At 33.4% G+C, this 23,862-nt stretch overlaps 1 protein-coding gene across 4 annotated transcripts in view; it reads right to left on the bottom strand.

Annotated features, from left to right (window-relative positions):
- The window catches only part of NCAM2 (neural cell adhesion molecule 2), a 291,019-nt gene that overhangs the window by 118,810 nt on the left and 148,347 nt on the right, over positions 1 to 23,862 (bottom strand). For all 4 annotated transcript variants that reach the window (XM_027449269.3, XM_027449268.2, XM_027449270.3 and 1 more), the window contains exons 4-8: positions 22,384 to 22,527; positions 18,226 to 18,363; positions 14,595 to 14,712; positions 9,710 to 9,870; positions 1,756 to 1,901 (exon numbers count right to left, since the gene is read on the bottom strand). In XM_027449269.3, the coding sequence (XP_027305070.1) occupies positions 1,756 to 1,901; positions 9,710 to 9,870; positions 14,595 to 14,712; positions 18,226 to 18,363; positions 22,384 to 22,527 (707 nt within the window). The remainder of the gene's footprint in view (positions 1 to 1,755; positions 1,902 to 9,709; positions 9,871 to 14,594; positions 14,713 to 18,225; positions 18,364 to 22,383; positions 22,528 to 23,862) is intronic.

Here is a 23,862-nt window from a genome sequence, read left to right as displayed (position 1 = left end):
GGTAGGAAAACTCAAGTCAAGGCTTTGTCCCTTTACAGTGTTGGAGGACCACGTGGTCAATGTAATAGCATATTTTATAGCTTGAGACATACAGTATTTCAGAACAGTTATTCAGCATTCAGCAAAAAGTTGGCCAGGAGCAATATACTGAAAGTTCCTTCACTGGCAAGAACAAAATGAAACCACATAACTGTATTCATTCTTGTTCTTTTTATCATCTGTATACAGCATGAAAACACACTAGTAGCAACTCAATATAGCTTTCAGTTTGGTTTTCAGTACTATTCAGTTGAACCACTGTTGAAAAAAATGGCATGTAGGTAACACTGGCAGGTCTAGAGAGTTTAACCACTTGCAGTTTGAATTAAGAATGGAATGCCATACTATATGAGCACTGGATAAATTTCAGATTTCAACTGAATCAATGTGTTTGGCTTATTTCTGCAATTTGCTTTCATTTTCATTTTCTGATATAACTAATTATTTTTAGGAACATTCCAAACATAAGCAAAAAGCTATGTTTGTGACCTTTGAACCAAATGTAGTCTTTGTGTATTAGAAAGATCACCTTTGACTTTAAGTATTTAAGGAGGAGAGCGACTGTTTTATTTTAGTGCAAAACTAATTAAAAATATAAATAGCATTATGTTTTTCTGAAATGAAAATCACAGAGCAGGAAAATGATAGGCAAAGCCTCACAAAAACTGCCTCAGTGCCAGGAAAGGATAAGTAGGAGACTAGACCAAACAAGACATTGTCCTTTTAGAACACAAATAATGGAAATATATATTCCTGTAATATACAATAGTATCCTATAAACTGAGTGACTTACTCTGTATCTAATTCCCTGATTTGCTTGATCACTGTGTAGGTTTGACTTATTTTTTTAAGCAACAGCTATTAATATGCAAACATCTGCAAGTGGACTGTCTGTATACATTATGTAGAGTCTAATTTCTGAATTAGCAAACCAGAGAGGCTCAGGCTTTAACTAGTGCAGATAAATTCTATGTTTTATGTAAAGAAATTAAGAATACTTGTTTAAACATTAAAAGAAAATCATGCTTTAAAAAGCTCTGTAGAAACTAATCTACATGGTTAAGAATAACATTATACCCTTCCCTTTTGCTTACCATTCCATCTAATTACAGCTCTTGTTCCCACAGTAACTGACTTTCTCCATTATCATACTGTAATCTTTTTCTACTCAACTTACTTTTATAATAAAACTTGAAAATGGTAAATCACAATGGGAAAATGGGCTCAATTTGTAGTTATAAACTACTTTGCTCTTTGTGAGGGAAAATGTAAGAAAGAAGTAAGAAAAAAAAAATAAGTGGGAAAGAAAGCTCTTCAAAGTGTTTGGAGACACATATACTTACATATATATTTATTTATTTCAGATATCTATAGGATCTACAGCATTTTGAGAAATACTGGACAGATTCTAAATATAGTCAAGGAGGGCTAAGGGCAGCCACTGCAATCAAAAAGAAATTGAAACCCTTAGTAGGAACTATTTGATGAAGTACAGTGCCTTTCAGCACTTTAATAGCTTTTCTCTTTCCTTCCTTCTTTCTTTTTTTTTTATAGTTAAAGATTTTGAATTTCCACATCTCTTATATTACCTCAGGAAGTATTAGTTCCTTCTAATTTCATCTAAAGTTGATTCCAGTTTCTTTCAATTATTTTTCTGCTTATGAAAAGAAGATTGCTCAGATGACATGTGTTTAGATATTTTAAAGGCTGATTTACCTTGTCACCTTCAGAGAAAGTTATTCCATCGGTGGCCCTTTTCCAAGTAATCTCTGGGATAGGTTCTCCTTCTGCTTCACAGATGAGGGTGGCTTTCCCATTCTCAAATGTGGTTTCATTTTTAAGTTGTATTATTTGAGGCTGTACTGTTAAAAATACAAATTACATTATTCACCCTGCATAAAAAGTGTCATGTCAAAATATTTTTAGTGACTTTCTTTCTTAAAACAAACAACAACAACAAAAAACTACAAACAAGCACATTTATGTTTATTTACTTAGGCTTAACTAAAGGCTTAACACTACCATCTATAGGAGCAATCAAGTTTCCTGACTTCAACAACCAATGAAAATATAGGATCTTGGGATTTCAGTCCAGGATGTTTCCACCTCTTTGCTATTTCCTTCAGTCAAAAGCACTGAAGTATTTGTATTATAATCATAGAATATTCTGAGTTGGGAGGGATCCACAAGGATCGTTGAGTCCAACTCCTGGTTCCATGTAGGACTACCTAAAAACTAAACTCTATGTCTGAGACCATTGTCTAAATGCTTCTTGAACTCCATCAGGCTTGGTGCCATGACCACTTTTGTGGGGAACCTGTTGCCCGCTACCCTCTCCGTGAAGAACCTTTTCATAATATCCTGATAATAACGTACTTAAACAATTGTTAACTGAATGACCTGTCTGAAATGAAAGAAGGCTTGAACATATAAAAGAGTCATGCTTGAGCTCATTAAAGTGATTTTACTGGCAAGGCAATGGAACTGCCTTTGGACATGTTCCTGGGTAATCTGTTCTAGGTGGCTTTACTTGAGCAGGGATTTTGGACCGGATGACCTCCAGAGATCCCTTCTAACCTCAACCATTCTGTGATTTTGTGTTCATCACTATAGATGCATTTTGAAATATTAAAATAGATGCTGCCAAATAAAGAAATAATATTTACTGTTTGGAAAGTTTGTTCATGGAACAGAGAAGTTTGGTCTTCAGTTCCCTACAACTTTCTCAATAAACAAGTTTCTTCCCATTTATTTATATATATATATATATATTTGCCTGGTTTCTTCTGTATTTGATTCAGACAAGGGGAATACCTTGTAAACTGAATGTTCATGTTATTGTTGCGTACCTTACAGTCTCCTCTGCAAAGCTTAAGAACATGATAGTAATTAGAGACTCTAGGTTTGTTATTTGCTGCTTGCAGCTGACCTCTTGAAAAAGACACACAATTTAGTGCATTCACAGAGTTCTACCCATAGCATTGACAAAAGAAGTTTATCAGACTTGGGAAGCTGAACAAAGAAAAAGCTTGAAAAAGTTTTGATTTTATCTCTGGAAAATAACTACTCTAAACAGCTAATTAATATTAATACGACCATAGATTTAGTAGGAAGAGGCTTAATATATATTAATATATTAATAAGCCTGTACCACTACCTGGTTGGATCTCTTGATTAATATTACATATGAGGAATCTCACTCCTATGTTATCTTCCTGCACAGCCACATTTGAATCAGGTAGCAAAACTGCAACCCTGGAGACTGCTGATACAATTTGAATTTTATAAACAAGCTAGAGAGCCCAACAAGAAAATACCTAGGAAATTGATTCCTGAAACTTCATTCCTATCATAAAAACAAATGCACACACACTAGTATAAAGTGTTGACTTGATTTAGTGCATGATAAACCTGAGTCTTTATACATGTTAAAACAGTATTACTACTTCACACTCAAAAAAGGATTTAAGATTTGTCTTCTGAGAGAACTGGCATCACTGCCTTTATAGACAATGTAATTTTTATTTTAAGAAATAGAGGTGTTCTACACAGGTAAGGAGCTAGGAGGGAGGAAAGAAGGGATACAGAAAATGTATAAATGTTTGAGACTACATCTTTTATTGATGACTTTCACTTCATGAAGCTGTGGCTGATATTCTTCATAATGCCTCTGATGAGCAGGCACAGATAGCTACATACCTAGACACACAGTATTCCCTTCCTGTGTGTATCACTAGGTTTAAACAAAGAGCTCTCATATACGTATCAACCTGTATTGTAGAAAACTGTATTAGTTTAATGTGGCAGGGTTTTGGTAATGGGGGGATGCAGGGGTGGCCTCTGTGAGAAGAGTCCAGCAGCTCCCCCATGTTAGATAAGGGCCGGTTTCAGCCAGCTCCAAAGGGACCTGCCACTGCCCAGAGCTAAGCCAGTAAGTGATGTTGTTTGCACCTCTGTGAGAGCAGATTTAAGAAAGGGGAAAAAACAAAACAAAACAACAACAAAAAAAAACGCTACACAACAGCAGCTGGGAGAGCAAGGAGTGGGAAACAGCCCTGGAGAAACAGAATGAATGCAGGGCGGAGATGTTTTGAGTTTCTCACTGCTCTAGCTTGTTAGTAATAGGTACTAGATTTTATTAATCTCTCTATGCTGAGTTTGTTTTGCCCATGACAATAATGGTTGAGTGATCTCCCTGTCCTTATCTCAACCCTTGAACCTTTTTCATTATATTTTCTCTCCCTTTCCTTTTCCTTTGAGGGAATGGTTGTGGTGGAGCTCAGCTGCCCAGCTGTGAAAAACAATCACAAAACCAAAACAAAACATATATTAAACTACTTACTAAACTGAAAGAAAAATTAGCTAGGTGTGCTTCAGGCACTATAAATGTGAAAATAATGGAAACATTTAGGCAATCTCCACACCACAATCTCATTATAGACTCACTCTAGCCTGCTTGGTTCAAAGATGCAAGTCCTTTGAGGGCCTAAATTAACCTCAGTGTTTTTAGTTTTGGCATTTGGAATATATCTAAGAGGGATAAAACAGGAAAGGTCAGTTACATTTTCCATCCTCTCATCTGTCTAATAACAGATAAAAAAAAGAATAATACTACACACTTTTCTCATTAATCAACAAAAGTTATATTGAACATAGCTGCACAAAACTTTCTTTTATATAAGATTATATTTTAAAAGACATCTAGAAAATAGAAATAATATGTGGTCAAAATATACTATAATTATAAAGGGTAGTGTTTCTTGAAGTATTTTCCCTTGACTTCTACAAAATCATCAGAAACTACTGAAATACCAGTGTAATATTTTTCATAATCTCAGTCTACCCTCATTGATCATATAGGTATAACAGCTATATCCTAGAAAACCTCAAATTAATATATAACAGAATTCCTCTTGATTTTTTTAACCAATTCTGAGTGAAGATTTTTTTTCTTTCTAGAAATAGAAAATTCTAGACATTAAAATGTCTCTTTCTATGGCATATATGCAAAAAAGAGAAAATTTGTTGAAAAAATGTCACCTGATTATGCATCACAGAATGGCAGAACTGTTTAAGTTAATTACTTAAGAATTTAATCAATTAAGGAGTGGAAGTGAGCAACCAAAGAATAAGCAAAATGAAGACAAAAACTATCCTCAGAACATAAGCACTATTCTTATAAAGCATGGATTTATCTTCAATTAAAGCTAAATTTGCTTCATTTAGCCGGAACAATTTTTTTATGATAAGGTAAATGAACACTACTGCCATCACCCTAGAGAAATAATGATGAAGAAATACAGGTTTAGGTCTGTCTGAGAAAGTAAGAAAATGTGAAAAAGGTTGTAAAGGATTGAATTTTCTTGATTTCTGTTAAATCCACTGCTAATTATTATGTTATTTTGGAAATTTTTGTCAGGGTGCCCATAGGAGTAACAATGTGGTATTTTATATTTCAAAATGTTTACAACATATACATATCAATATACATGTTTTGCATAAAAAGAACAACAACAACAACAATAAAACAAAACAAAACAATGTAAATTAATAGTAGGGAAATCACTACAAATATTTTTTAATATTTCATAGAATCACAGAATCATAGAACCACAGAATGGTTTGGGTTGAACCTTAGAAACCATCTAATTCCAAGCCCCCTGCTATGGGAAGGGACACTTTCCACTACATTAGGTTGCCCAAAGCCCCATCCAGCCTGGCCTTGAACACTTCCAGGGATGGGGCATCCACAGATTCTCTGGGCAACATGTTCCAGTGCCTACACACCTTCTGAGTAAATAATTTCTTCCTTGTATATATTCTTTTACTTTAGAACTATTACTCGTTCTCCTATCCCTACACTCCCTGACAGAGTCCTTCTCCAGCTTTCCTGGCCCACCTTTAGGTACTGGAAGTCTGCTACAAAGTCTCCCTGGAGCCTTCTCTTCCCCAGGCTGAACATCCCCAATTCTCTTAGCCAGTACAGGAGAGGTACTCCAGCCCTTTGATCAAATTTGTGGCACTCCTCTGGGCTCAGTCCAACAGTTCCATGTCCTTCTTAAGTTGAGGATGCCAGAGCTGAATGCAGCACTGCAGGTGGGGAGCGGGGTAGCTATATTCCAAATAGTAGGTGAAAGGTATCATAGGTAGCTAATGTAAGGTAGAAACCCTGACTACACTAGTAGAAGCGAAACAGATGTCTACAAATGTCTCACACAGTATTTTCATACAGCCACAGTGATTACTACTGTTGCAAATGTAGGTTACTCAGTCTTGTTCAAAGGACTAAAGCCAAATAAATTAGTACCAAAAATCTTAGGGCAATTTCTAGGCATTAATACAGATGATATCTCTTTGGTAATAATGGATTACAGAAATTTCTCTGAAAATACAGAGAAAAAGACCCATAGGGGGTCCTCTATTCTCATAACAGAATGAAAGATTACCACATCATGATCAGTAAGAAATCTTCTGTGAACGGGGCTTCCTTTACTCATCTAAGATGTGTTATACAGAACAGATAAAAGGCAGTAAAGAAGATGAAAAACTGGGGAGAGTAGGGTGGGAGCATATAGGTTTTGATATGTATGTTAATGCTCCAGAAAAACTGTAAAAATAAGAATTTGATATGAGGACAAAATAGCTTTTAAACACTAATATTGGAAACAAACTAATATTTATTTTTAACAAAAATATCTAAGTCAAGGAAATAAACATATGCAGGTGTTAGATGGCACATTGATGGGCATGTCCATTCAAGAAGTGCAGAGTACTAAGAAATTTAAATGCTGAATTCTGTGATATTACTGTTATCATTATTGCTTTATGGTTACATTACTGGTATTATGAGTTTCAACCCTACCAGAGCCCTGTTGTAATACAAATAATAGTCATTGACTCAAGAAGCTTGAATTGTAAATTATCATTAGAGATAACAGGTAGGTGAGACAAACAAGCTAATGGAGTGAAGAAGAATTATGTAATTTAATAGGTCATTTTAACATAAACTGGCTGCTTGTGCACTATTTAACTATAATAATTAGCCATCTGCCTTGCCATTTTCATTCTGCAGTTTTTTGAATACATTTAAGGGGAAGAAAAGTATAATAACTTGTTGGTTATATATATGTCTGGGAGTTTAACCTGTATGAGAGACAAAGTTAAAAACAAAATTCTGTGTAGGAGAAAATACAGCAACTCTTCTCCACATTTTCAGAGTGAGAGGTGAACTTTGTAAAGGAAATACTAGACTAAAATCACATTGAGCTTCAGAGATTACAAATGAGGTAAGAGGCTTATTTTCTCATACAATGCCTTATAGTCAAAAAAACAGTACACAGATTATTCTAATCTAATTGGAGTATATCCAATAGTAAAGCACATGGGAAAAAAAAAATCTAAATATGTGCACTCAATGATGTGCTCTAAAATAGCTATAACCACTCAGGAAAGAGACCTGGGAGACACCACTGACAGTTCTGTGGAAATGTCAGTTCAATACTTGGGAGAGCCAGAGAGGTAAAGAGAATGTAAGACAAGGCATGGAGATCAAAGCAGAAGCAGGACTGTGCTGCTAAGCAGCCTGCTTCCCCCACAATGTGAATACTGCATGCCAGCCCTGTCTTGCCATTTCACAGATAATGGATTATGAATAGAAAGGTACAAAAATGCATGGATCAGAGATTCATAATGGTTTCCATAGTAGGAAAAATTAGTTAAAAACTGGAAATTTTCAGCTTGGAAAAGATATGAACTAGTGACATATAAAACTGTGCTTGATGTAAAGAACATTTTGAACTATTCTTCACTTAAAAATGAGAATTATGAGCCAAATAAATGAACCGGTATCAGACCTGAACTTTAGAAATACCTTGTCATGCAAGGAAGAAATTATTTAAGGAATTTAGGAGTTTAGGATATTGTGGAAGCAAAAAGGATATACATATTCAAAAAATTATTAAACAAACTCATGGTATTTATTAATTAATTTTAACCTTCTGAGGAGTCCCCAAATCAGTAGCTGTTGGAAGATGGAAGAATGCATACAGGAAAAGTTCTTAGTCTGGTGTTACTCCCTTTCACTGTTCCTTGCATTAAAAAAATAACCTTGCCATAGGCAAAACTAAGTAAATTTCAGCCATACTTAAAATTATTTGAATTACATGCAAAATTATTATCATCTGAAACTTCCCCAAACTCATATCAAAACTAGCAAGTCTATTACTTTTTTTTTTTTTTTTTTTGGGGGGGGGAGGGTCAGGGGAGGAATACAAACGAATAAAATGCTTTTTCACAAAAATCTTCACTCTGCTATATATCTTTAGGCTAGAATGAAATTTAAAATTGTGTTTATTTTTATTCATTTGAAAAGCAACTTAAAAGAACCCTTAATCACCACAAAACATCAAGTATCCCAGTGGTTAGGCAGACCATCTAGATTTTATGGAGGACTGGAAAATTTATGAACAGTCTAGAAATTTATGAACAGTCTAGAAATTAAATAATTTATGGACAGTCTAGAAAAGCTATAAAGTTTCCCAAATAGGACACTGTAAAGCACACAGGCACAGCTAATCTGTTCACTTCACACCATGGCTTCAACCTCAGGCTCCACATCAAAATCAAAATAACATTACCCAGTCCATCAGCTTCTAGTGAGACATCAGATTAGCATCTCCTGTTGGAACTGTTTCAGTCTGTATAAATTACTAATAAATTACTACTTGTTTTAACTGGGATGTAAAATTTAATTTTCCATGGTCCCAAGTATATGTTTTAGCTGTTCAAATATGTGGTCCTTCTATCTACTAAAAGCTACAGTTAATTATTTATACAATATAGAAGTACTCTAACAATACAGTGATCCTATATGCAAAAAAACAAAAACACAAACAAACAAAAAACAACAGGGTGTATTACTTCATTTGTAGGCTTCTCCTAAATGAGCTATAGCCTTGATCCTGCAGAATGGTTCTGAGGGAGAGTTTCTATATTCTCACAAATGCTATAAGAATCATAGCATGCTCACATAAGCTATAGCTACACAAAAGTTCAAAGAAAACATCAGCATTCTCTGTAAAGGACAGAATCATGAACAGATTGGGTGGTAGGGCATAGAAAGAGAAGTACGTTTTCATATTATTACTTTTTTTGCCTCTAAAACTGTCATTTCTTTAGATTAGATTTTTTTATCATGCACTTTAAAAAATCAAAAATATAAAAACAAATATTAAATCAGGAACATATCTGCATGGCATTCTTCATAAAAAAAAAAAAAAGATAAAAGAAAAAAGCACTGCTTAGAAGTCCAAATAACTTTTTTTTTTTTTTCTCCCTTTCAATAGTTTTCCCTTTTTCTACCCTTGTTTTTCTTGCAAGCAGCCAATTTTTAAAGGCAAAAGTGGATTGAATTAACAATTTAACACTCCATTGTATTCTACCTAAATTGTGCAATAGCAAAGGCTGTAGATAGCCTTTTCAAAATTAGATTCAGGTATAAAGGTTAAAGTAGCCAACAGCGAGGAAAAAGCTGCAAAATAATAGAGAAAGTTGTTTGCTGCATCAGTAGACACCTTACAGGAATACTGCACTGAAAACTGGGAATTCTAATTTCAGTTCCCAACTGTTTACATTTAAAAAGGAAGGGTGGTATATTTTATGCAGTACTTACCAAAAACTTGAAGAAATGTCTGTCTTTTATCATTTCCTGCTTTGTTTTTAGCATTACAGATATAAGGACCTGCATCAATATTTTTTATATCTCTTATTGTTAGTTCTGTATTGCTTCCTCTCAACATATATTTTTCAGTTTCTTCAATAAGTTTGCCATTCCTATAAATCAAACAAACAAACAAAAAGATGTATAAAAGAACTAGTAGGTTCCAAAGTCTGAAGCAATGTGCTATGGTGCTATGGGAGCATCAAACAGGTTAAAATAGTATTTGTTGGAAGAAAGTGCTATTATGCTATCTTCAGAAATGCATTAAGTCATGCAGCATACATTGGTAGTACGTATAGAAGGGGACTAATTTCAGAACTATGAAAATTGTTCTGCTGGATTACAACATTGGTGTTTTTTTGTTGTTGTTTTGTTGTTGTTGTTGTTTTGCTTTTATAAGAATGTGAGCATCCTAGACATAAGCAATGCATTCTGGACTGCATTTTGATGTTCACAATTTTATTGTCAGGTTCTAAAATACATGTGTATTAAATATACTATATCTTTATACTTAAATTTTCATGATCAACTTAATGGTAGAAAAAATGCTTGTGAATAGAATCATAATATATGGCTTACACTCAAGGAAGGATAGAAAGAAATCAGTTAAAAAATACATGCTTGTTTATGAGAAACATTTTGGAATATACTATTGCAGTTCATACTTGTAACAATGTACCGATTTATAAAAAATGTTTTATATTGCTTACACATAGAGCCTATTGGCCTATAAAGAACTCTTCCAAGTTATTTCCTTTCAGATGTTGTTGGCTACCCACAATTTAGTAAGCAGATGTATGTCCAGACATTGTAATGAATTCTGAACAGATGGTATAGAAATAATAAAACCTGTGAATAATTCTGAGGGCTGATCAAGGCTTGACCAGTCCATCTGAGTACCTTGGCGTACACATAGTTATCATAACAGCTGCTTCTAAAAGGAAGCAATCCTACCTTTTTTTTTTGGTTTCTTCTCATGCTGCCTTGTTTGCTTTAGTCTTCTTTTGACCTTTCTTTCTGTTGAATCATTAACAGCCTGTTCACAAAAGCACCTACATAAAGTCTGCCTGATTTTCATAAGCATTGATAAACCTGCTGGCAATGCCAAGTTCTTGAAAAATTGTTTGTCAAATGAAACCAATGTATATGTCTAGTTTTTGAACAGTTTTATTTCAAGATTTGAGCAATAATGATGTTCACTTTCTTTCTACTCACAGAATGCCAATAGCTATATGTATTTCATATTTTCTGAAATATTACCCTCCCTAAAGTGAAAACACTACTGCCTTTCTCCCACCCCTCCTTTGGAAATATTAATCTCTGTTAATAGGATTCCCTGACATTTATTTAGCTTGCATTTTAGTAACATTTTTGTAAGTAACTCTGTTCCACTTATCAGCCCATTTCAATACATTATGGTGATACTTATTCATCCTCTTTTCAAAGTAAATCACAGAAAATGCTTAGCAGAACAGAAAAGGTCTAATTTTCCACCTAGGTGTTTTAAAAAATTGCAGTGATTTCTGTAGGAGATAAAAGTCTATATTCAAGGTCAAACATAGTTTCCTAGTGCATTTTCTCTTAAAAATCACCTGTATCTGTGACCATCTCTAAACAGAAATGAGATTATGAGGATTACCCGGGACCATCTGAACAGGAAAGATTCAGATTGATGCTGATATAGGCAAACAAGAAAACATGAATAGTACATTGAAAGAGGATTATTTATTTTGTCAGATAGTTCTAAGCCCTGTCAGTAAAGATAAGGGGGATAGATCCAGCTAAACTCTACTACTGCAAATTACCTCCACAAATGTAAATAATTACTGTGTTTTAAGTAGGACTGTTCATGTGAGTAAAGATCATCAGTTCAGGACTTGTAAATTTGTATCTTTATATTTCAGTTCTGGCTAATTTAATTGCTTCGGTGTATCATTTCTCTGAAGGTTATGCTGTACAGTAATGTAATATCAGTTAAGTGGTAAAAGATTTAGATTCTCTTAGTTCATGAAATATTAACAAAGTATATTTCCTTATTAAATAGAGTGAAACTTAAATTTTGATGAGCTTTCTTCTTTACTAAGTATCTCAAATTCACTACCTATTATGTGTACTAAGGCATTTTTGAGGAGCACTGACACATTAGCTCAGATAACTCCACTCAAAACTTACAGAATCTTAAACTTTGTCAATATGTGGAAACAGAAAGGGTAAGACAAATAGTTAAGCTCTACCACATTAGGTATTGTTTTAAGAGATTTCAAAGTTTGAAACTACAGTTCTGACCAGCATCCTGCTTACAGTCAGTGCAGAGGAATATATAAGCCATGTCAATTGTACTGGCATTTGATTTTCAAGCCACTTTTCATGTTTGAGCTGAATTTGAATTTGAGCTGAATTTGACCTTCTGTTAAATCAGTTCATTGGAAACCAGACAGAAAGCAAGAGGAAAAAGAATAATAAGATTTTCTTTTTTAATTGACTAAAATAGCAGTGAACTTTAAGGATGTCACACAATGACATCCAAATTATGCATGCCTTGTTAAAGAAACTTCACTAGAGCCAATGAGAGATTTCTAGATGTCAGGGCATATTTTAAAAAGTAATAAAGATACAAGAGCATTCAATTGTGTGTAACGTTGAATGCTTTTATGTAATGTTGTTGGTCCTTAATCTTGATGAACCATCTGAACAGGTATGGAGGTATTTTCTACATAGTATAATGAAAATCCACCAATAGAACGGAGTAAAACTTATCCCACCCTTTTTATCAATGGAACTTTTCCTCAGCTCTCCAGTATACTCTTTGAAAGGTTTTAAAAGGGAAAAAATATGTATTTGTTATTCACTGTATTTAGTCCATTTTGGAGTTAGTTCCTAACAACAGGAACATCCATGTGTCTATTTCATCTAGTTCTCTACTAATATAATAAATATAATATGACATGATATATGATACAATATATAATATAATATAATATAATATAATATAATATAATATAATAATATGATATATGTTTGCATCTCTGTACTTTTGTCCTTAGTGTAGCTATGTATTCATATAACAGATTTGCATTAAGTCACATCTTGCAACCGCATGCCCATTTTACAAATGGATTGCCTGAGACGTGTTAAATGTCTGAAGTTGGAAGAAAAACAACACAGCATAGTTGGGGGAATAAAGCAGAATATTATTCCCATAATTTGCTGCAACCAAAAGTTATAAGTCTTCCCAGCTTCCCAAGTCAAAATCAAGACTTAATTCCATTTGCTTATTAGAAAAACCACCAATACACTTTCATAAAGCTGATATTAATATCAGCTTACATCCAACATCTAAAGTACACTAAACAGCATGAAATTGGGAATATAATACCTTGGCTGTTAATTCTGAGAAACAGATTCACGTGGGTTCTCAATGGATGAAATGCATACTAGTTATTATTTGATAAATTAGTTAAAACAGTTAAAATAGCAGTGTTTTCTAGATTTTTATTAAGAAATAAAAAAAAAAGATTATCTTGATCTAGTTTCCCTTTGCTCGGTCTAATTTCCAAAGAAAGGGAATCTGAAATAATCTAGAAAACTAGGGTCTTTATCTGGAAAGATCTGCGAGGTAGGCCCAAGGACAAGGAGAATATTCCAACAGATCCTGCCAAGAATTTACAACCTAATCAGAGAAAATATAAATAAGAGTAATAATAATAATAATAATAAGAGTAATAATAATAATAAACAGGGATAGGAAGTGTATAAACCATTGCTGCTCGTGTTGGCTTCTGAAATAAGTACGGAACAAAAGTTCCTCATTAAAGATCCAGTATACAGTTGATGATACACTAGTTGATGAAGTTTTTGTAAAATCTGTATGAAAGATAATTAATGAATGGTGTAGAACAGTTGGTTGCCTCAGTGACAGGCAAGACAAAGGAAAATTAAAAAGGTATTCTCTGATCAGCAGAGACAAGTGTCTCTCCAAGACACAGAGTTAGCCTGTAAACGTAGTGTAATATTTATAAAATATTGAAAAAACACATCTGTAAACAGAGATATCCATGAACTGTGTAAATTTATATATATTTTTTATAACGATATAAAACATCAATGTTGGCTTGTCTTACAAGGCTACGTTAAGGAATTAACTGTGCTCTATTTTTTTACATCTATCATTGAAGTTGTAAAAAAAAAAAAAGTAAAGCATTGTAAATTGTAAAAAAAGAGAACAACTTAGTTCTGCATTTATCTTATGACGTGTTAGGATAAAGGTGTCTGTCACAGGAAGATAATATTTAAAATTAATAACATTGTTCAAAGATTCCAAAGGAAATTAATAAGTGACATCCATTTTGAAAATGCAGTGACATTTTAATTTCACCCGAAATCATATGTGAATGCAAATTATTTGGGTCCAAAATAGAAATGTGCACTGATGTGAGGAGTTTGAGATATTTTATATAAATATATTTATATAAATATTTTTGTTAAAATTAAAAGAATAAAAAGTGTGTGGATATTTCTGTTTTTACAACTGTTATATGGTTCCCAATGTTAATTTCATTGACATAATCAAAAACACATGAACTTTAAACTTACTTTTAAAAGCAGTTCCATATTTTAAAACATATTAGATTTTAAAAATTGCAATAGAATTTCTGTGAGTTCATTCACTTATTAATGTTGATTCTAGCTTTAGAAGTTAACAGTAGAAATGGACAGTAAATACTTTTAAATTTCAGTAAAGTAATTAAGGTTGCCCAGCTTACTTAATGGAGTGTGACAAAAAATCATAACACCATAAAACAATGTGCTCTCATATGCAGATCTCTACTGAACTTACCTATACCAACTTATTTCTGGTGGAGGTGATCCAGTGGCTCTGCAGAACAAAGTTATTGCCTCTCCTCGATCTGCAGTGGCATTAAAGGATTTCTGTGGCAGAGTAATTGCAGGGGGAACTGAAAAATAAAACATTATGTCCAAGTAATGGAAAATAGAAGATTCTGTATGATTCTGGAGAAATTTAAAGCATAGGCTCCTTTGCTAATTTTGGAATTTATAGTTATACTTATGGATCAAGTTACAATATGAATCAGTTCTCAGTATTTCTCTGTTTTTCTTAAACACATTTTTTTTTTTTTTAATCAGGACGTTTATAACTTTTTTTTTTTTTTTTGTACAATAATAAACTCAAAAGTCTTGTTCAGTTGTTGTTCAATTTTCTTACAGACCATTTTAAAGTGACTGAAGTCATACTTAGTATGCATAAGATACAGTAGAGTTATGACTGGTGTAATTTAAGTATCTCAGATAAAAATCTCCCTAGTTTCTTTCTTTCATTCAACTCTATAGTGGACATACAGTTGATGTACTGATGTCAGACAGTGCTTTTAAAACTAGTGTCAATATATAGCAGTATTGATTAAGCATATTTATTTTTTTCTAATGAACACCTGCAAAGTTCTTGGGCAGGGGTATCACCAGCTTAAAAAAGTGACATGATAAGACCCAATAGATACCATCTGTTTTCAGAAATTACAACCTGTTTTGGTAATTGTGTTCTGAGAACCACATATTTTGTCTGTTATCGATAGGATAGTCATTAATAAAATTAAAACTGTTTGGAGAGAACCTCTGCCCAAGAGAAAAATAGCAATAATATTTAAAGCAGATCGACTCACAGGTCTGTTTATTATTAATATATTTAATATCTCTGTTTATATGGTAATTTTAAGACAGTTGTCCTAAATCTGTTTCCATTAACTGTCAAGAAAAACAAACAAACAAACAAACAAACCCCGCAGATTGAAGGAAAATATATGGAAAAAAAAGAATGTCAGGGGAAGTAAGAGGAAGAAGATTCACAAAATACAGCTCTCAATAACTATATAATATAAAATATAATATAAATATATACATATATTATAGTTATATATTTATAAAAATATTTATTATATTATATATATAATATATAAAATATAGCTAGCAAGAACACCTTATCATCAGAGTGGCTCAGAGCTATCCTTTTTTTGACTTAACTTTCAGTAAAGAACAGAAGGCAACCCCAATGAATTGCTTATGCATACCATTTCACTTTCACAAGTTTTTCTCACAAACTGTTGAGAATTAACTTCTGTTGTGTTAAACAGTACAAAATATTTAGCTTTAGTATTCTCAGAAGCCCTTTCAGTTTCTGAACATCTGATACACAGAATTATTAAAAGCAGTGTACCAGATTTATCAACAATAAGTAAATGTTATATATTTTTGACTTTTCCATGGGGTGCTGAAATTTAAGTGTTTCACAGATCAATTATTTTCTATCTGAATTTGCATGGGTCACTACTCAGCATATAAAAACCCTTCTGTTGTGTGACTTAGTCATCTTACATTTTTAAGTATCACTTAGACAACATTTCATACATTTTAGCTGGTTTGCAGTGCATTCTAATATCTAGACCTGAAAACAGAGTTAGTGACGTGAATCAATTCTTTGTCACCAGTAGCAGGTTCTTCACTACTCACAACTAAGAACTACAGGACTATGACTCAATTCATCCCATTATTTAAGTGTTTCAATCTTCTCAGAGACACCATGATGACAATTACATGAAATATTTTTCTTATAGGTCCTTCTGGGAAGTGAGATCTGTTTATCTTGTTTCTGTATTTTTATGTACATAGGATCGAATTTAAAAAATGAACCTAAAAGGAAAGACAAATGGGTCTGGATATAATAAGTGACATACTGGAAAGTGTCACACATATCTAACTTATAGCAAAATGTTAAAGTCCAGTCACATTTAAGTTCAATTCATTGATAATTTTTTTTCTTTTTTTTTTTTTTATTTTTCATCAAAGAGTACTGTAAGTTTTGTTTCTTTCTGATTAATATAAAAGCCATTATTTCTACTAATCTAAAAGGCATTTCGGGCCAGGTTTACTACATTCAGTTTTACCTAGGAAAAGCTATTTATTCCTATAAATTAAGCAGAAAAATAGCTCTTAATTGGTACCACTCTAACTAAGCAACAATGTTAGAACCTCTCAGCTGGAAACCTCTTCTTCTCACAGCACTATGGACTGAAGTCTAGATGTAAGTGAATGTTGGCATTCCTGTCTCGAGCAGTTACAAATGTAAGCAAAAACAGATTTGTGAATAGAATCCACCAATAAAAGATGTGAAGTGGGATTGGAGTTTGAAAACCAATGTTTCAGGTTTAACACAAGTTCTCTTTCAGCTCAATGGCATATATCGCAAAGAAAGGTGTTCAAAATTTAGCTTCATATACACATACATAAATATCAACAGAAGAAAATCTCATGCAGAATTTTAAATACTATTTTAAATACTGTTGGAACTGTTGGAATATACTCAGCAGTCAAGGCAATGCAGCACCCAATGCACATTGATGAAAGCAAGTTACTGAGGGGACTTCACAATGCACGGGGCCCGTACTGTGATATTCTATCACAACACACAGGATAATCACCCATTTGCTTGTCACTTTTTGCATACTTCCTACCTAAAGAGTTCTGATTCCAATACTGCTGCTTGACTACACAGATTAAAGATATGTGTGCCAGAAGCTGCTTCTTCTCATGAAATTAACTGATAATTTAGTTTCCATAATGACTTCTGTAAACTGAGGTTTGCAGAGGCTTGAGGTTGTCAAGGACAAAGCATTTAGAACTCAGAAGCTAATAGCACAATGGAATTAGTTTTACTAAAATGCTGATATTAAACAGAACATATAGAACATGCCCTTTATGAACTGTGTCCTGTGTTCATATTTACTTTTCAACAAGCCAGCCGTGAATTTAAGAGAGAGGTTGAACTAAATACTCTGTTTTGTCTTCATTCTTTCATATTCCTTAGTAGATATTTATAATAAACTAATAAAAAGTTTAATGCCACTTATAAATCATATTTTAGTCTTCATAACAACATGTTAAAAATCTAGAAGTAATACTGCTTATCTAAATAAAATGTATTCATGATTTTTGGGATGGTTCAAATAAAAGAAATAAAATATGCCCAATGCAGTAAAGCTGAATTTCTATGAAAAATCAGTGTTTCTTAACAAGAAATAATAAAACACTGAAAAATGTAGTGAACTGAATTACTACACAACATAATTTGAAACTCGAGTCTTGTAGTGATTGCCAGTGTTCTTTGAATGATTAAAAATAGTAATAGGGCTTTTGTATATTTATATACTCTGACATTATGAAATGCAATGAATTCTACTTATACAGTAAAATGGATTTTTTAAATAGTAAGCAATTACTTTTATAGGAAAACAATACTAAACAGACATGAGAACTATATTAGCAAATTAATATTAATTAGGTTTTTTAGAAGCTGATATGTTCTAAAATTGAGGCTATGATAATCAAGAAAAGTGAGATGATCTTTAATATCCCTTCCAACCCAAGACATCGTGTGATTCTATGATTCTACTTCTTACCATTCACAATAACAATTATGTCCCGGAAGTCAATTTCTCCTCTGGCTTCCACTCTTCCTTCACATCGGTATGCTCCTTCATCACTTTTGTTGATGTTAAGAATTTGGAGATTATTGTTTGCTAATACTGCAAATCGATCTAGAAAGGCATGTAAAAGATAAAGTGTTAGTAGCAAATCTAGACAACTATAGGAAAACTAATTTAAATGGGAAAATGAGAAAATTAAAATTCTCTAAATACACAGAATGCTCATGACAAAGCATTTGTCAATTTAAAAGTAAAATGTAAGCTAAGAAAGTAGCTTTTTATCCACCCCAAAATACATTGCCATTTCTTAAAAATCAATCAGGATTTTCAATCCATAACTTCTTACTTACATCTGGTGACCCTTCAAAGAAAGTTAAATTTATAAATTATTAAAAAAATAATAGTGTAATATTCATGAACACCTATATAAAACAAGATTAAAGAAATAGAAAAAAAAAAAAGATTAAGTAAGAAAATGTATCTTTCCTCTGTATCTTGATTAACCAATGTTCTTATGCCTATTTTATGGCACTACGGATTTCTCAACTTGCTTGCTCTCCTTCCCCCTTGTTCCTTTGTCGTTTCCTATAACTCAGTCCATGGTCCATCTTGCTATAGTCTAAGACTTCCTAGACAAACGTCTAACACTTCATTCTTCAAGGCAAGAAACCATTTCACCTTCTGCAAAGTCCAGTATAAACTGCAATTCAACATATTTCTTGAGTAGCTTAACTCCATTGTAAAACCAGATTCAGAACAAGCATTTTTTTTTTTCCTGCATACAAATCAGCAAAATTATAATCTGCAAGAGTAAACTGTTCTAATTTTCCTTTCAGTCTGAACTAGTGTACTGAGTTTATGTGGCGAGGTGTTGGCAGCTGGGGGATTCAGGGTGCCTCTGAGGTGGTGCCGGGACTGCCCCATGCCAGACACAGCCAGCTCCAACGGCCCCACTACAGGGCACCACGATGGTGGTGCCTAAGAAGTCTGGGTAAGGAAGGGGAAAATGCTGCACAGCAGTGAAGAGTGAGGGGATAAACAAAAAGATATTTGAAATTTAGCCCTGCAGACGCCAATGTGAGAGAAGAAGCATGAAGTGGAGCTGCTCCAGTTGCTGGAGCAAATATTAAGGGGCATGGCAAGTGGGATTCCATATGTTCTTTTCATGTCTCATAGCAAGAGATGGAAGAATTGGCTCCTGACAGTTAGGGTGAACCTGGGCTCTGGTTTGTAAATGTTACTGTGTTCCTAGGGTATGTGCCCACAATATCTAAGAAAAAGTTTAGGCATAACTTTTCATTCTAAGACTGAGACACAACTAAAGATCTCTTGAAGAAAAAATCAAAACTTCTGGTGAAATTTGCATGTCAGTTTACAGAAGTATATTTAGCATTTCTACATTGGCTATGTAGAGCAATGGAACCACTTCTACTCTGTAAGTAGAACTCTGTGCAAACTATTGACTTTGAGTGGGAACCTTAAAGCACCTCTTTCGTTCTTCTTCTCAGAGATTGCACTACACTACAGTAGCAAAACCAAATTACAAAAACCTACCTCATGTGATTTTGTGGGTCAGTATAGTTCCTTTGAATTCTGTCCCTTATGGTCTTTTAGAATAAGAGAAAATTCCATTGGGGCACTGGAATAGAAGGTTTTGTTTAATGTTTTCTAGTACAGTGATCCTATATGGTTTTTTTTTGGCCAGGAATAAGTTGCAGTACCCTATAGTGTAACTAGAAGGATTTTTTTAAAATGTAAATTCTCATAGTTGAGAATGGAGCAGATAAGGTGGGAACATACAGAAACCAATTCAGAATGGTGAGAGACTATTCTCAGTCATCTATAGGCCTCCTACGCAGGAAAAATCTTCAAATTTTCACTACCGATTCTGTGAACTAGCCTTCTGGGAGAAGGCAGTCTTCTGTTCAAATGGAACATAAAAATGCAGATAGCAGTAACTGTCAAGATTTGCAAAACCAAAGTAATCAAAAGTCTGTACTGCAAAAATCCTACTAATTGTAACACAATGGAAGAATGGTCAAAATGTAGGAGAAATTTCACAAAATACAGAACATTATTTCATGTCTTCCTATTATGCAAGTTCTAGAATGTTTAAAATAGAGGCTGCTTTCAAGTGTCCCTAAAATAAACCATGGAATATACAAGAGAGTTTGAATATTAAATTGTTCAGTAATTTAGGTTACTATGAAATAAAACCCCAAAAGAATAATTATATTTTTTTCAATAGGCACCATTTGTAATATAGTAAAAAAAAAAAAAAGTTGACGTTACTTAAATTATGTGAAGAGGCTACAGGTACCAGTCCTTCTCTGGAGATTGTGAAGCCGGAAATAAAATATGCAACTGTCTTTTTAATTCACTAGGCATGGAGAAATTTTCTTAACTGCAAGACATTAGGAATACTCTTTTTCAACCTTCATTATAAAATAATATAGACATTGCCAAAACTTAAAGTACATGATGTCCTATTTTTACATGATTTAAACCTCTCTTCCTCCCAGGAATGACTGGGATCTCATTTAGGTACTGGTCTAGGTCAAAACATGAGGAAAATCTAAATTAAAATTGGCTTCTGTCATTCTACTTCTTCACATTGAAGAACTGCACACACACACAAAAAAAAAAAAAAAAAAAGGTTGAAGAGACAATTTCACATGTGGAATTTAAAAACTCAAAGTTTTCAAAATATATGGTATTGAAAAAAGAAATGAAATGTTTTATTTCCTTTGCTCTTCGTACAGCAGACGGATTTATTAGAAAAGCAAATAAAATGGTAATAATAACAAAACTTTAAGAGAGATCTTTGGGGCAATTTTACTTTTCTGAGCTGTGTCCATGAAAACTATTTCCTGTTAAATTGCCAAACCTTGCTTTGTTTTCTTATTTTTCAAAATCTTCTAAGTCTCACCTACATTCATTTTTTTAAATTATTTAGATCAAAATGTCAACCCTTTTTCTAAGGGTAGAAGTTTATTTTGTCTTAGTCTTTGTACCTAGATGACAGAAGGAATAAGACAGACATATTAAATGAGAAGAATTTTGATCAAAACTTTCTTTCATAGTGGACAGGAGTACAAGACAACGCCAGAAACATAAAACAAGCGTGCAAGACTGAGTCCAGAAACATAAAACAAGCTAACAAGCTTTTTTATTTTTTCCTTTATTTTCTCCAGCAACTGTCTCACAGTTGTTTATATGTTTTCATAAAAGAACAAATATAACTTTTATTGGATGCCATACTGGGTTGTCATTCATAATTTAGGTATATTACATTCATTTTCATTTTGAAATTAAAATAGTATTTAATTTTTAAAGAATAAGAATTTTAAGTGCACACACTACAACCTTGAGTTTCAGTACATACGGAGATCAAGACGGAAGAGAAGATGGATAAAATGGTTCATCAACATTAATTTCATTTCCAGAAAATGCAGATTGTCTTCTTTTCCATAATGACAAAAACAACTTTAACGAGACAGTGTAGAGAAATGCTGTCATTGCTTTTGAGGTGGCAAAGCACGTCAATTTATGTGTCTAATTACCTGCCTCTCTACAAACTTATGAACTTGCATGTAGATCCAGTTACACCTAATTTATCAGCCTAGCTGTTAGGAATCTAGCCTAAACAGATCACATATATCTGCTGTAGTTTGTAACTTAAACGTAGCTTACACTTATACAAGTGAATGTTCACAATAGTGCAACAAGCCTACCCACCTAGAAGACTCAGCTAATGTGCAAGTATACCAAAGTGTGTGCAGTTTGCTCAGTAAATTGTACACTCTGAGGAAGAGTCATAGCTTTGCTAGCACAGAGAAGTTCACCTGTGTACATGCATGACAGCCCAGGTACAGTTCCTGCAGAAGAGTTCCAAACAATCTTTTGGACATCTGGGCCTTCATGTTACATCTAGACAAAATTGCTGATTGGAAAAAAATGACATATGAAGGAAATTATTGTGTATGAAGTCTCTATAGACCACAGCAACTGGTTAAATCCTACTGATACTGGACTAATTAAAATCCACCCTCCATCATGATGTGATTAATCTTTTACAACAACTTAATATTAATTAGAACGTATAACTTAAAGAGTTACCAAAATACTAACTGTCAGCAAGAGTTGCGACTTCCTCATTCCGATATAACCAGCTGACAATGGGAGCAGGTGAACTAGTAACACGGCAAACAACTTCTGCATCTTCTCCCTGCCTAAACTCTTGTGGAGAGATTATGTCTCGAAAAGTGAGCTTTTCTGAAAAGGAAGAAAACCAAATACAGTTATCATCTTCCAGTTCACTTAGCATTGAAATTAAATGTGATATCAAATGAGATAAAGCTGTCTATTAACCTTCTCTTTATGAGTAATACAGAATTATTTCCATAATATAATCTTCTCAGGTAAGACTCAAAATTGTCTTGGACACAGAACTTTCACTCTGATTTTACAGTCATTTGGCATTATGAAAACTTTGTTTTATTTATATAAATGAGGCATGTTTCATAAATATATTTTTCATTACTGTTGATTTTTCAGAGCCCAGTTTTGAAACTCTAGTTTTGTAGATGTCTATACATTCAAGTTAATAGTACTTTTTACTCTCTTGCGTGTTTTATTCCTCACGATTTTATTATTGAATGAGAAATTCACGTTTTCATTCCACCAAAATATCCATTGAAACCACTTGGAAAAGTCTTAAAGGTGGAACTTAAGCCTCACTGATTGGGAAAGCTATCAGCTGAGCAAAACATAAAAACTTAAAAGTCCATGGGAAATTGTACGGAAAAACTTTCTATAATTATCACAAGTATCATAATTATCATTTGTAGATTTTTTGAGGAAGTAACAAGATTTTTTTAGGGTAACAAGATTGTTTTAGGCCTGATAGAATTATTATTTCTGCTCCAAATAATCAAAAGATGATATTTAATTTTATTGATGGATTGAATAAGTTCAATACTCAGTTCAACAATAAGTTCTAATAATTCTATTGTTCAAATTCAGTGAAAGAACTTCAAGTTGGCATTAAACCACGTCCTCATACAAGATCTAAGGCAGAAACCAATTGCCAAAAATTTCTGCAAGAATTTCTTGCACATAGAAGAGACAAACTGACAGGTTCTCTATGATCAACATTGCCAGTTCCATTCAATAGGATGCTTTGGAGTCAGAGAATGCACCTCCACCTCTGCCTTTTTGTATTTATATGAGTGCAGGTTCAAATAATCCATATGGTTCCCACAGCAGAGGGAGCATGCTTGTTATATTCATGTCCTGTATTCTTCCATAAAGTATTTGTGTAAAATGTTTGAAGTATTTGATCATAATTACATCAGAAGAATTCTGACAAACATAAATGAGTACTATACCAGATCCTAGTAATACAGCATATTCTGCTTTTCCCTTACATCACAAATACAAATAATGAAACTTTCAGGTGTCAGTTCCCATAAACCTTTACATTTCTTTTGTGGGTCTTTGGGCTTGTCTAATCTCAGAATTATTAAAATTACCACATGCAAACACTTCAAAAGATTTCAACTATGCTCAGCAGTCTGCTAATGGAGTAACTGGCAGCTTTAAGCATAC

The sequence above is a fragment of the Anas platyrhynchos genome, chromosome 1 (assembly GCF_047663525.1).
Source record: "Anas platyrhynchos isolate ZD024472 breed Pekin duck chromosome 1, IASCAAS_PekinDuck_T2T, whole genome shotgun sequence".
Classification (NCBI taxonomy): Eukaryota; Metazoa; Chordata; class Aves; order Anseriformes; family Anatidae; genus Anas; species Anas platyrhynchos.
This window is presented reverse-complemented; position numbering and strand designations above follow the sequence as displayed.